The following is a 12,495-nucleotide window of genomic DNA, read 5'->3' on the forward strand; positions in this document are numbered from 1 at the left end:
ATGAACCATGCATACTGCTATACTCACAGAGGATGCTATGAGAGGACAGAATAAGAAAAAAAACTCTGCAGTCAGAAAAGGTTTCAGAGAAGAGAAAGCATTTAAATTGGATGAGCAGGAATTCTGCTCTGACGATAGTAGAATGACAGACTGTCAAAGTGCAAGAATATGTCTATGACATGTGATTCATCTGTACTGGAGAGGAACTCCATCAAGCTCAAAGGAGGATTTTTAAAGGCAAGTCAGCTTCTTAAAACCATGTTATTTGACAAAAGGAGAAAAGAGAATGAGACCTGTGGCACAATTTTATGAAAACTTAAAACATATATACAGGCTAAAAAATACTGTACATTTCTGTAATATATAAAAAATAATAAATACAGGAAAACAGTCAATTCTGAGACCAAAGTACTAAAAGAACCACAACTTGGAAAACAATCCTTTTTATCCCCCAATCCCCTTCTTCCCATCTCTGGTTTTACAGTCTTTTTGGTCAAGTCAAAAGATCTTATTTCCGGGCTTCCCTGGTGGCACAGTGGTTGAGAGTCCGCCTGCCGATGCAGGGGATGCAGGTTCGTGCCTGGTCCGGGAAGATCCCACATGCCGCGGAGCGGCTGGGCCCATGAGCCATGGCCGCTGGGCCTGCGCGTCCGGAGCCTGTGCTCCGCAACGGGAGAGGCCACAACAATGAGAGGCCCGCGTACCGCAAAAAAAAAAAAAGATCTTATTTCCTTCGTTTCTTCTTTCTTCCCACTCTTTTGTTCTCACAGTACTAAGGCTCTATTTCCTGTACAATCCGCCTGCACAGGATATCCACTTAAACACCATCCTACCCACTAGCACCAAACAAAAGGGGAAATTTTCCAAAGACAAGAAACATCCTAACATTTTCCTGAGGCCAGGAATGAACATGTTTTAAATCATAAAGAGTTAAAGAACTAAATGGGGGAGAGCAAGCTAAGGAATGAAGACAAAAAGAGGGGGGAGGACCTATAGGAAGTAAATGCCACCGTGTTATCCAGTAGGTCTAGTCTATGCTACTTTCCTCATGGGCTTAAAACAGTCAAATCTGGATGATTCAGAATACAAGTGTGTAGGCTGGGAATGTTTTATTTTTGAACAATGTCAAGTGACTACTATACATGAGGTAACTTAGACAGTGAGTTATCTTTCATTACTCACTATTGTTGAGGTATATCATGGACTTAAGATGACACAACAGAAGACTCTAATTTTTACTTATGGAATATAGGACCCAGGTAGCAGAAATACATTGTGACTATTAAGAAAATGTAATTTTATTACTTTTTTCTACTAATACACTTGTAGGAAACAATAAAAATAAGGTAAAACATAGAAGTAGCAGCTTGTACAAAGTAAATTATCAGGATTAAACAAGTTAAAATCCAGAATAAAACTCAAATTCAGAGATAATTCCTAAATTTAACGTTTAATGTTTAATTACTGTTTAAATAATGTCTAATGTTTAATTAAAATTAATGTTTAATTTTATTAAAAACACTTTTTACCAATTAGTCATTCAATAACTTTTAGCAGAAATTTCTAAGTTTAAGAAATTTCTAGGTAGAAATTTGTCAGGTAGTAATTGGAGAAATTAATATTCAAAAATTTCAGTTTAGGCATTTCCAAGCATTTTTACGAACACTTATCTTGCTAGAATTCTACTTTGTCTGACTGCATATTCTCTAAGAAGCTAATACTTTTTTTTTTTTTCTTTTTGGTTGCACCGCACAGCTTGCAGGATTTCAGTTCCCCAACCAGGGGTCAAACCCAGGCCCATGGCAGTGAAAGCGCAGAGTCCTAACCCCTGGACAACCTGGGAAGTCCCTAAGAAACTAATACTTTTTAACGCCTCTTTTAAAAACGTGTAAGGTGGTTAGATAAATCAATTGCTCTCAATACCAAGCCATATGTATCTTAAAACTACAAAATATCATATGTCATTCATTTCTTTCATTCAATAGGTACTTACTAAGGCCCTACTATGAAATACCAGGAAAAAAAAACACATGAAGCTTCACTGGCCAAGAATAAAGATGATAATAGTAGATAATATTAATTTTTTGAAATCTCCATTCATGCTTGTTTACTGTGATTATGTACCCTCCCCAAACTATCACTCTTATATCATACCTGTCAAGTTGGGTAGAGCAGTTTCTGAGGCCTCACTGCACAGGCAGCAAAGCGATGTGTCCTGATCTCTGCCATAACAATTAGGTAGAAGCAGAGCTGTCCCAAAGACCATTCCTCTGCCCAGAAGCACAAAAGTTTAACTGATCTATGTACAGAGGAAGTCTTGGAATTCCACTCTCTGACAAGCAATACCATAAGCATGTGACACTCATTCATGTTCTCAGTAGCCAGAAGGAACCAATGGAAGGGTAAGCGTTTACAAGTCCAAAGTGGGTGAAGAGTTACATAAAGGAAAATGTCTAGTAATTAGCAAAACACTGAGTCAGAATGGAGATACTTCAAAACCTCTGGAACATTTTGAAAAAATAAGTAAAAACCGACACACGAGTAACAAATAATACAACACGTAGGGATTAGTACATATAGATGGGATTTCATTCCTAAGTGATAATGAAGTGAGACTGTAGAGAAAAGTTTCCTTGAAGAAAACGCATTTACAATAAGTGTTTACACTTTTAAGAGAGGAAACCCCTAACAAGACTCATCTTTTGCATCACTTAAATTAGTTCACGAAACCACAAATCCAAAGTCAAAGAAATAGTTACAGTCTGATTCATAAGCACAGAAGCCAGGAAATGATGGCCTTCAGTAAAATTTTGGCTCTATTATAGCTTAATAAAGGTTAAAAACATGGCATGATAGTGCTGAAAACTTTTGAGTATTATAACTTTTAAAAGTGAAAGCCTAATCTTTGTTAATACACAGGAACAAAGTTAAATAAAACTTAAGAACCTTATAGGAAATTAGTAAAATCTACAAATACTGGATGACTTTAGTGGTATAAACTACAAAAATAATACAAGAATGTGTTACTGTACACCTAAGAATACTCATTGATTCAAGAAATATTTGTTAAGTACCTACTATGTACAAGCCACTGTGCTTGGTTCCAGGTCAATAAAGGTAATGGTAAAATTATAGATAGCAAAACTGAAATAGCCTTCAATAAAGATGTTACAAAATTATAATGTAAACTTAAAGAAAGAATGACTTTGATGTAGGTAATTATTAACAGTGTTAAAAAAAACCTTATGCACTCAAAGAAATTAACTTTTATGAAGCCAGTACTGTTAACATCATGGGGAAAGCAAGAGTTAAATGACTAATGGGTTACCTCAAATTAATGACTCAGAATTTCAAATACTGGGTTGAATTTCTCCTTCCCTAAATTACACAAAATAAAAGGCAAAGGAGCTCTATAATTCATATTTTATACATATCTACATTCTATACCATATGATTTACTATTTAATCAGTAAATCTGCTATTTAAATTACCAATAATTAATAGTTACATTTTTAAGGCTCCTATATTGTTACCAGGAGTACAGAGAGAATGAACAAATAAACAAAATGTGATACATACAACAGAAAATTATTCAACCATAAAAACGAATAAAATTTTAATATATGCTACAACATAGATGGGCCTTGAAAACATTACGCTCAGTGAAATAAGTCAGGCACAGAAGGACAAATATTGTATGATTCCACTTATGTGAAATACCTAGAAGTTGTTCTAGTTCTGGAAATGGGTGACTGTACTTAAGGCTACTAAACTGTACACCTTAAAATAGTTTAAAAGGTAAGTTTTATGTTATGTATATTTTATAATTAAAAATTTTTAATTAAAAAATAAGAACTACTGAAGTCTCCAAAGACCTGTTATGTGGGTTACATCTATCATTATTTATCATATTTGAAATTAAAACTGAGAAACTATAATATTAATTTTAAAATAACAATAAACTCATGTTAACATATTTTATTAAAAATAACTACCCTTGAAAAGATAATTAAGAGTAACATTGTCATTTTTTGCAAATCTCTTAATATCTAGCTTAAAAAAAGATAGTAGAATCTTCATTCTGCATTTGATCTGCTGTGATGTTATTTTTGTTTAAGTATATGAAAATCTTATTGCACACAGATATGGAGGTATAAAAGGAAGGTATATTTTAACATTCTTTCAGATTATTATGGATATTCTTCTTTGATACCACACCAAAACCCAACAAAGGTTAACTGTAAATTGAAATCTGAAACCACACAGACAAAATTTTCATAATCTGTCAAATTAAAATTTGTTGGAGGGCTTCCCTGGTGGCGCAGTGGTTGAGAGTCTGCCTGCCGTTGCAGGAGACACAGGTTCATACCCCGGTCTGGGAGGATCCCACGTGCCACGGAGCGGCTGGGCCCGTGAGCCATGGCCGCTGAGCCTGCGCATCCGGAGCCTGTGCTCCGCAGCGGGAGAGGCCACAACAGTGAGAGGCCCATGTACCACAAAAAAGAAAAAAAAAATTGTTGGTTTATCTTGTACTTGGAATGGGTCTATTCTGTACTTTGCATTTTTTAACATCAGGCACTGATCATCTGGAAATCATGCTTCACTAAATGTTGACATACTTTGTTATATAACATTGAAACATCCTATTCATTACTATCACCATCAACCTCATCACAAAAGTTTTAAGAAGTTGTCATGATCAGAATGATGGTTACTAATTTTATTGAATTCTAATTTTTGCTTAAAAGCTCAAATTCTACCATTTCCAACAATTAATACCTGTCTTCTTTGAAAGAGCAAACTCACTACATTCATTTTTGAGAAAATGTCTACCAAATCCCAAATCTGAATAGTTTCTCGTTCAATCTTTCAAGTGCAAATAGTGTTCCATGAAAAAAACAGCCAGTTCAGCTCAAAACACACAAAAATTGCACATGGCTCTCTCTAAAAACAGCCACAATATTTTGGCAAGCAGCAGAAGTACTTTATGCATACTTTCCATTTTGTCACATAGAATACTAAAAAGACATGTACCTGAGAATCAAGATTTTTATAAAATTAATCATTTTTACTGCTTAATCAAGGAAATTCTTAAGTAAAACTGTTTTGTTAGACTTTTTATTTTATACTGGAGTATAGTCGATTAACAATGTTGTGATAGTTGCAGGTGCACAGCAGAACAACTCAGCCATACATATACATGTATCCATTTTCCCCCAGACTCCCCTCCAATCCAGGCTGCTACATAACACTGAGCAGAGTTCCCTGTGCTATACAGTAAGTAGGGCCTTGTTGGTTATCCATTTTAAATATAGCAGCGTGTCCTCAACATAATAAAGGCCATATATGACAAACCCACAGCCAACATCGTCCTCAATGGTGAAAAACTGAAAGCATTTCCACTAAGATCAGGAACAAGACAAGGTTGCCCACTCTCACCACTCTTATTCAACATAGTTTTGGAAGTTTTAGCCACAGCAATCAGAGAAGAAAAGGAAATAAAAGGAATCCAAATCAGAAAAGAAGAAGTAAAACTGTCACTGTTTGCAGATGACATGATACTATATACATAGAGAATCCTAAAGATGCTACCAGAAAACTACTAGAGCTAATCAATGAATTTGGTAAAGTAGCAGGATACAAAATTAATGCACAGGTAAAGTAGCAGGATACAAAATTAAGTAGCAGGATACAAAATTAATGCATTAGTGCATTCCTATACACTAATGATGAAAAATCTGAAAGTGAAATCAAGAAAACACTCCCATTTACCACTGCAACAAAAAGAATAAAATATCTACAAATAAACCTACCTAAGGAGACAAAAGACCTGTATGCAGAAAATTATAAGACACTGATGAAAGAAATTAAAGATGATACAAATAGATGGAGAGATATACCATGTTCTTGGATTGGAAGAATCAACATTGTGAAAATGACTCTACTACCCAAAGCAATCTACAGATTCAATGCAATCCCTATCAAACTACCACTGGCATTTTTCACAGAACTAGAACAAAAAATTTCACAATTTGTATGGAAACACGAAAGACCCCGAATAGCCAAAGCAATCTTGAGAACGAAAAACGGAGCTGGAGGAATCAGGCTCCCTGACTTCAGACTATACTACAAAGCTACAGTAATCAAGACAGTATGGCACTGGCACAAAAACAGAAAGATAGATCAATGGAACAGGATAGAAAGCCCAGAGATAAACCCACGCACATATGGTCACCTTATCTTTGATAAAGGAGGCAGGAATGTACAGTGGAGAAAGGACAGCCTCTTCAATAAGTGGTGCTGGGAAAACTGGACAGGTACATGTCAAAGTATGAGATTAGATCACTCCCTAACACCATACATAAAAATAAGCTCAAAATGGATTAAAGACCTAAATGTAAGGCCAGAAACTATCAAACTCTTAGAGGAAAACATAGGCAGAACACTCTATGACATAAATCACAGCAAGCTCCTTTTTGACCCACCTCCTAGAGAAATGGAAATAAAAACAAAAATAAACAAATGGGACCTAATGAAACTTAAAAGCTTTTGTACAGCAAAGGAAATCATAAACAAGACCTCAGAATGGAAGAAAATATTTGCAAATGAAGCAACTGACAAAGGATTAATTTCCAAAATTTACAAGCCGCTCATGCAGCTCAATAACAAAAAAACAAACAACCCAATCCAAAAATGGGCAGAAGACCTAAATAGACATTTCTCCAAAGAAGATATACAGATTGCCAACAAACACATGAAAGAATGCGCAACATCATTAATCATCAGAGAAATGCAAATCAAAACTACAATGAGATATCATCTCACACCAGTCAGAATGGCCATCATCAAAAAATCTAGAAACAATAAATGCTGGAGAGGGTGTGGAGAAAAGGGAACACTCTTACACTGCTGGTGGGAATGTGAATTGGTACAGCCACTATGGAGAACAGTATGGAGGTTCCTTAAAAAACTAAAAATAGAACTACCATATGACCCAGCAATCCCACTACTGGGCATATACCCTGAGAAAACCATAATTCAAAAAGAGTTATGTACCAAAATGTTCATTGCAGCTCTATTTACAAGAGCCCAGAGATGGAAACAACCTAAGTGTCCATCATCGGATGAATGGATAAAGAAGATGTGGCACATATATACAATGGAATATTACTCAGCCATAAAATGAAACGAAATTGAGCTATTTGTAATGAGGTGGATAGACCTAGAGTCTGTCATACAGAGTGAAGTAAGTCAGGAAGAGAAAGACAAATACCGTATGCTAACACATATATATGGAATTTAAGGGAAAAAAATGTGATTAAGAACCTAGGGGTAAGACAGGAATAAAGACACAGACCTACTGGAGAACGGACTTGAGGATATGGGGAGGGGGAAGGGTGAGCTGTGACAAAGCGACAGAGAGGCATGGACATATACACACTAACAAACGTAAGGTAGATAGCTAGTGGGAAGCAGCCGCATAGCACAGGGATATCAGTTCGGTGCTTTGTGACCGCCTGGAGGGGTGGGATAGGGAGGGTGGGAGGGAGGGAGACGCAAGAGGGAAGAGATATGGGAACATATGTATATGTATAACTGATTCACTTTGTTATAAAGCAGAAACTAACACACCATTGTAAAGCAATTATACCTCAATAAAGATGTTAAAATGAAAAAAAAAAACGACATATATATATATATATATATATATATATATATATATATATATATATATACACTGTCTACAAGAGACCCACTTCAGACCTAGGGATACATACAGACTGAAAGTGAGGGGATGGAAAAAGTTATTCCATGCAAATGGAAATCAAAGGAAAAATAAATAAATAAAGATGTTAAAAAAATAAAATAAAATGGTAGACCTAAATCCACATATTTATAATTACATTAAAGGACAATAGCCTAAACACAGACATATGGCAGATATATGATCCAACTATAGGCTATCTAATAGAAACTCATTTCAAATATAATCACAGGGGCTTCCCTGGTGGTGCAGTGGTTGGGGGTCTGCCTGCTGATGCAGGGGACACGGGTTTGTGCCCCGGTCCGGGAGGATCCCACGTGCCACGGAGTGGCTGGGCCCGTGAGCCATGGCCGCTGAGCCTGCACATCCGGAGCCTGTGCTCCGCAACAGGAGACGGCCACAGCAGTGAGAGGCCTGTGTACCGCAAAACAAAACAAAAACCAAATATAATCACATAAGTAGGTTAAAAATAAAAGGATGAAAACGTATGTCCACACAAAAACCTGTACATGAACATTCACAGCATTATTCATAACACCCAAAAGTGGAAACAACAAAATGTCCATCAATTAATGAATGGATAAAGTTACTCAGCAATAAAGAGGAATGAAGTACCGATACATGCTATAACATAGATGAACCTTGAAAACATTAAGCCAAGTGAGAGAAGCCAGTCAAAATGAACATATATTCTGTGATTCCATTCAGATGAAATGTCTAGAATTGGTAAATCCATAGAGACAGAAAGTAGATTAGTGGTAACCTAGGAGTGGGGGTGTGGGGAGGAATATGGAATGACTGCTAATGGCTACAAGGTTTCTTTGGGGGCCTTATAAAAATGTTCTTAGATTGTACTGATGGTTGATGAACTCTGTGGATATACTAAAAACCACTGAATTATACACTTTAAATGGGTGAATTTTATGATATGTGGATCTATATCTCCATAGAACATTAAAAACATGCTATATGAAAGAAGCCAGATTAAAAGTCTACATATTGCATGACTCCATTCATATGAAATCTCCAAAAAGAGCATATGTAGAGAAAAGGAGATTAGTGGTTACCTGGGACTGGGTTAGGAATGCTGACTGACTACAAACTAGTACAAGGGACGTTATGGGTGACGGAAATGTTCTAACAACTATATTGTAGTGACGGCTGCATAACTACGTACATTTTTTAAAAATCACGGAATTGTACATCTTTTAAAATGTAAGTTTTATAGAATGTAAATCATAAGTCAATAAAGTTTTTGAGCCAATTGTGAACTCTTCACTCCTTGAAGAGGCTGCATCCCAGTTTGCCCCTGAGCAGTTAGGGAGGGATTCTGCTCCATGGAAAAGGACCTCTCTCCTAAAGAGACACAGTCTGTTGCCTCCATCACAGCTTCCCTTTGGGCTCATTTCAAGCTTGGCCGAACTGGGGAACCAACTGGGGAACAGAGTGGAGACTGCCCTGCATTCCCCTTTCCTCTGCCTCAATATGTCTTTATAACATCAGCTGGTATCTTACAAAGGGAAAGGGAAGCCCACACACCCCCAGAACTCTTGCTGGTCAGAGATTCCCTAAGTGTCTGTCCTTGCCTGAGTTTCGTGTGCCTGTGTTGTGAACCCTGGAACTATGGAGTTGGGGAGGGGGGCGCAAGTATTGCCCTAAGAATGCTTACTGTTCTTTTATTGTTGGGATCTGTTCTTGGGTAGGGTGGCAGTTGGGGAAGCTTGACTTTGTCTTCGTCAATAAACTCTCATTTACACAAAGGAAAGAAAAAAGAAAAAGAAAAAAGTCAATAAAGTTGTTCTTTTTTTAAAAATAAATTTATTTATTTTTGGCTGCATTGGGTCTTTGTTGCTGCCCATTGGCTTTCTCTAGTTGCAGAGAGTGGGGGCTACTCTTCATTGCGGCGTGCGGGCTTCTCACTGCGGTGACCTCTCTTGTTGCGGAGCTCTGGCTCTAGGTGAGCAGGCTTCAGTAGTTGTGGCTCACGGGCTCTAGAGCACAGGCTCAGTAGTTGTGGCACACGGGCTTAGTTGCTCCACAGCATGTGGGATCTTCTCAGACCAGGTATCAAACCCATGTCCCCTGCATTGACAGGCGGATTCTTAACCACTGCACCACCAGGGAAGTCCCAATAAAGTTTTTAATAAGGCATAAAAGGTGAAGAAAAACAAGCAAAACCAGACTTTTGTTCTCTGAAAGATACTGTTAGGAGCATGAAAAGATAAGCTATAAATGGGAGAAAATATTTGCAAATTATATGCCTTACTCATTAATTTTCCTAAAATATGTATTTAATATCTGTTGACATATCATTTTTTCCTAATTATAGAAGCAATACTTGCCCATTTTCTAGAATCCAAAACACAAAGGAAGGAAGACAATTAAAAGCAATCAGGATCCCATCACTCAGAAATAACTACTGATAATATTTTTCATACATTTATAACCAGTCTCTTTCTTATCTTGTTCTTAAATATGTTCTCTAACACATACTCTTACATCAATTTTTAGCCTTGAGATTAAAATTAATATATAATCTACCAATTCCTATAACTTAAGATTTGGAACTTGGCAATAGAAAGAATTTAGTTCATAGATTTGTTTGGGACATGTGCAAATTTTATTTATTTCATTTAGATTTTTGTTCTACATATTCAGATTCCTAAGATCCAAAATTTATAAAAGCAATATGCTTTTTAGAAAGAAATTCAAAGCAACTTTATCAATAGGTAAGTAGTTTTTATATCTTTATAAAGCATAAACAATTTTAATTTTCAAGGATGAACAAAATTTAAAATGAAACATATGTTATAATCTATTCCTAAAGTATTTTACCCATTTTGTGGCCAAAATATCAACTGCCCAAAAGTCAAAATAGTCCTCACATGTTCCCAAAATCAAATAGCAAAGTTTTCAAAGTCTGAATATTTCAGAAATTTATTGTAATGAGCTTATAATTTTGATTATTTTCAAATGCCATACTTAATTATGTATTGGTCTCCATGAAAAGAGAAGATGATGTCTCCTCACCATTCGCATATCTTTATTCTCCTCACAAAACTGAATTAGAATCTTGACTTTCAACTCCACCCTCAAGGAAATGGAGAACTTGCTATAATTTATTATATTCAGAGATGTTGACTGGGCCACATTTTCTCTGTCTACTGTGTTTTTCTCCTGCTTCTTTTTAGAAGGTATGGTCTTTTCATGAAACAAAAGAGGTAAGATCTATAACTTGGTCCTAGCTAACTGTATTTCTTCAATAGGCTTGAAGCAAAAACTCCTTCTAATAACAAAGTGTATCCTGCCTTGCTTATTAGTTCCATGTGCAGATGTCATTCTTGAAAGAGAACCCTGTTTAAAGGAGCGATGTAAGGGGAACTTAGGGATTGTGCTGTCTCTAAGAGAATTATTTAGTATCATCCTCTAATAGCACCCCCTTCTCATTATTTCTCACACTATCATTTGCCCTCTTTTTGAAGGTATAGTTGTCGTAAGATAGTATTAAAATATTTGCATTTGGGAAAGAGTCACCCAGCCATTTGCAGATAAGATTATTTAAACAGATAGCTGTTTGCCTTCAACAACGTGATCACTAATTTTCCTCTATACTAATCACTGTACCTTGCACATAGTAGGCACTCAGTATTTTTTAATTAGTGTTCACAAAACTCTGCCAGCATGAGTTTTCCATGCAAATTAAAAATGACTCAAAGCGATTTTAGCTCTCTCTACACTTTGATTATAATAATAGCTACCACTTATGGAGCATATATAAACCAGGCACTTTACACACTTTAATTGATATATTACAAATTATAATATTATTAACTATAGCCCTGAAGGACAGGCTTTATTATCACCAATGTACAAATGCTCAGAAATGCTAAGTATTTTATTCAAGCTCCAGAGCTAGTTGGTGAAGCCAGGATTCAAAACCATAGGTCATGTATAACTCCAAAGCCCATGCTCCTTTCGCTATTCAAGGCTGCCTCAATAGAGAGCGGTACAAAAACAACTACTGGGAAATGTTTTCTTCTTACCTTCTAGAGAAGAATTTTAAGACAGCCAGACTCCCCAAGTGGAATGAACTTGATTCATCTGTCCATACATAGGATGACATTTAAGAGTCAAACCTAAGAGACTAATCAGAATGATATACATGTGCTCACCAACCAATGGATTCCATCAAAGGAAACTGGAAACTGCTGGAATTTACTCCCAGCAGCAGAGTAATTACAAATTTTTCCAGAGTTAAGGCACAATGACTCAGAAGACTTTTAAAAATTTGTGTAGGTCATGCCCGAACTCAGAATGCATCCAAAAATATAACCTTTCTTTAACTGACAACTTTCATCTCTTCTTTGAAGAATCTTATTTAGACCAAAACAAAACACTGTGTCTTTACTTTTGATTTGTCCTCAAATATGAAACAATGAGCTGAACAAAAGGCTTCCCTTAATGTACGGCTCATCTCACAAACATCTCAAACAAAAAAATACTGTATATGTGGGCATTCATTAGGAAATATTTCTTATAGTTCTGAAGGTCCTCTAACCTTACCCTCTAGGACACCTGTCACTGCTCTGCAGATAACTTAGTAACATAATCCTTTCATGTGATGCTAAAAGTCAAAAAAGCTGGTCTTTCCTGTTTCCGACTGGTGGAGCTAGTTTTCCAATGTCTATGAAGAGGCATGTGTATGTGTATATACTACACTCTCTATACTT

The 12,495-nt window shown here is 36.3% G+C and overlaps 1 protein-coding gene across 7 annotated transcripts in view; it reads right to left on the reverse strand.

Moving 5' to 3' along the window:
- Window positions 1-12,495, reverse strand: part of ABL2 (ABL proto-oncogene 2, non-receptor tyrosine kinase) — a gene marked incomplete at both ends in the record, with an annotated part of 100,761 nt that overhangs the window by 22,136 nt on the left and 66,130 nt on the right. For 3 of the 7 annotated variants that reach the window (XM_082676481.1, XM_082676479.1, XM_082676476.1), the window contains one exon: window positions 2,155-2,266. The exons of the other annotated variants lie outside the window; for them this stretch is intronic. In XM_082676481.1, the coding sequence (XP_082532607.1) occupies window positions 2,155-2,266 (112 nt within the window). Of the gene's footprint in view, window positions 1-2,154; window positions 2,267-12,495 lie in introns of those variants that run through there. 7 annotated transcript variants of the gene reach the window in all.

The sequence above is a fragment of the Grampus griseus genome (genome assembly GCF_964374135.1).
Source record: "Grampus griseus genome assembly, chromosome: 1".
Lineage (NCBI taxonomy): Eukaryota > Metazoa > Chordata > Mammalia > Artiodactyla > Delphinidae > Grampus > Grampus griseus.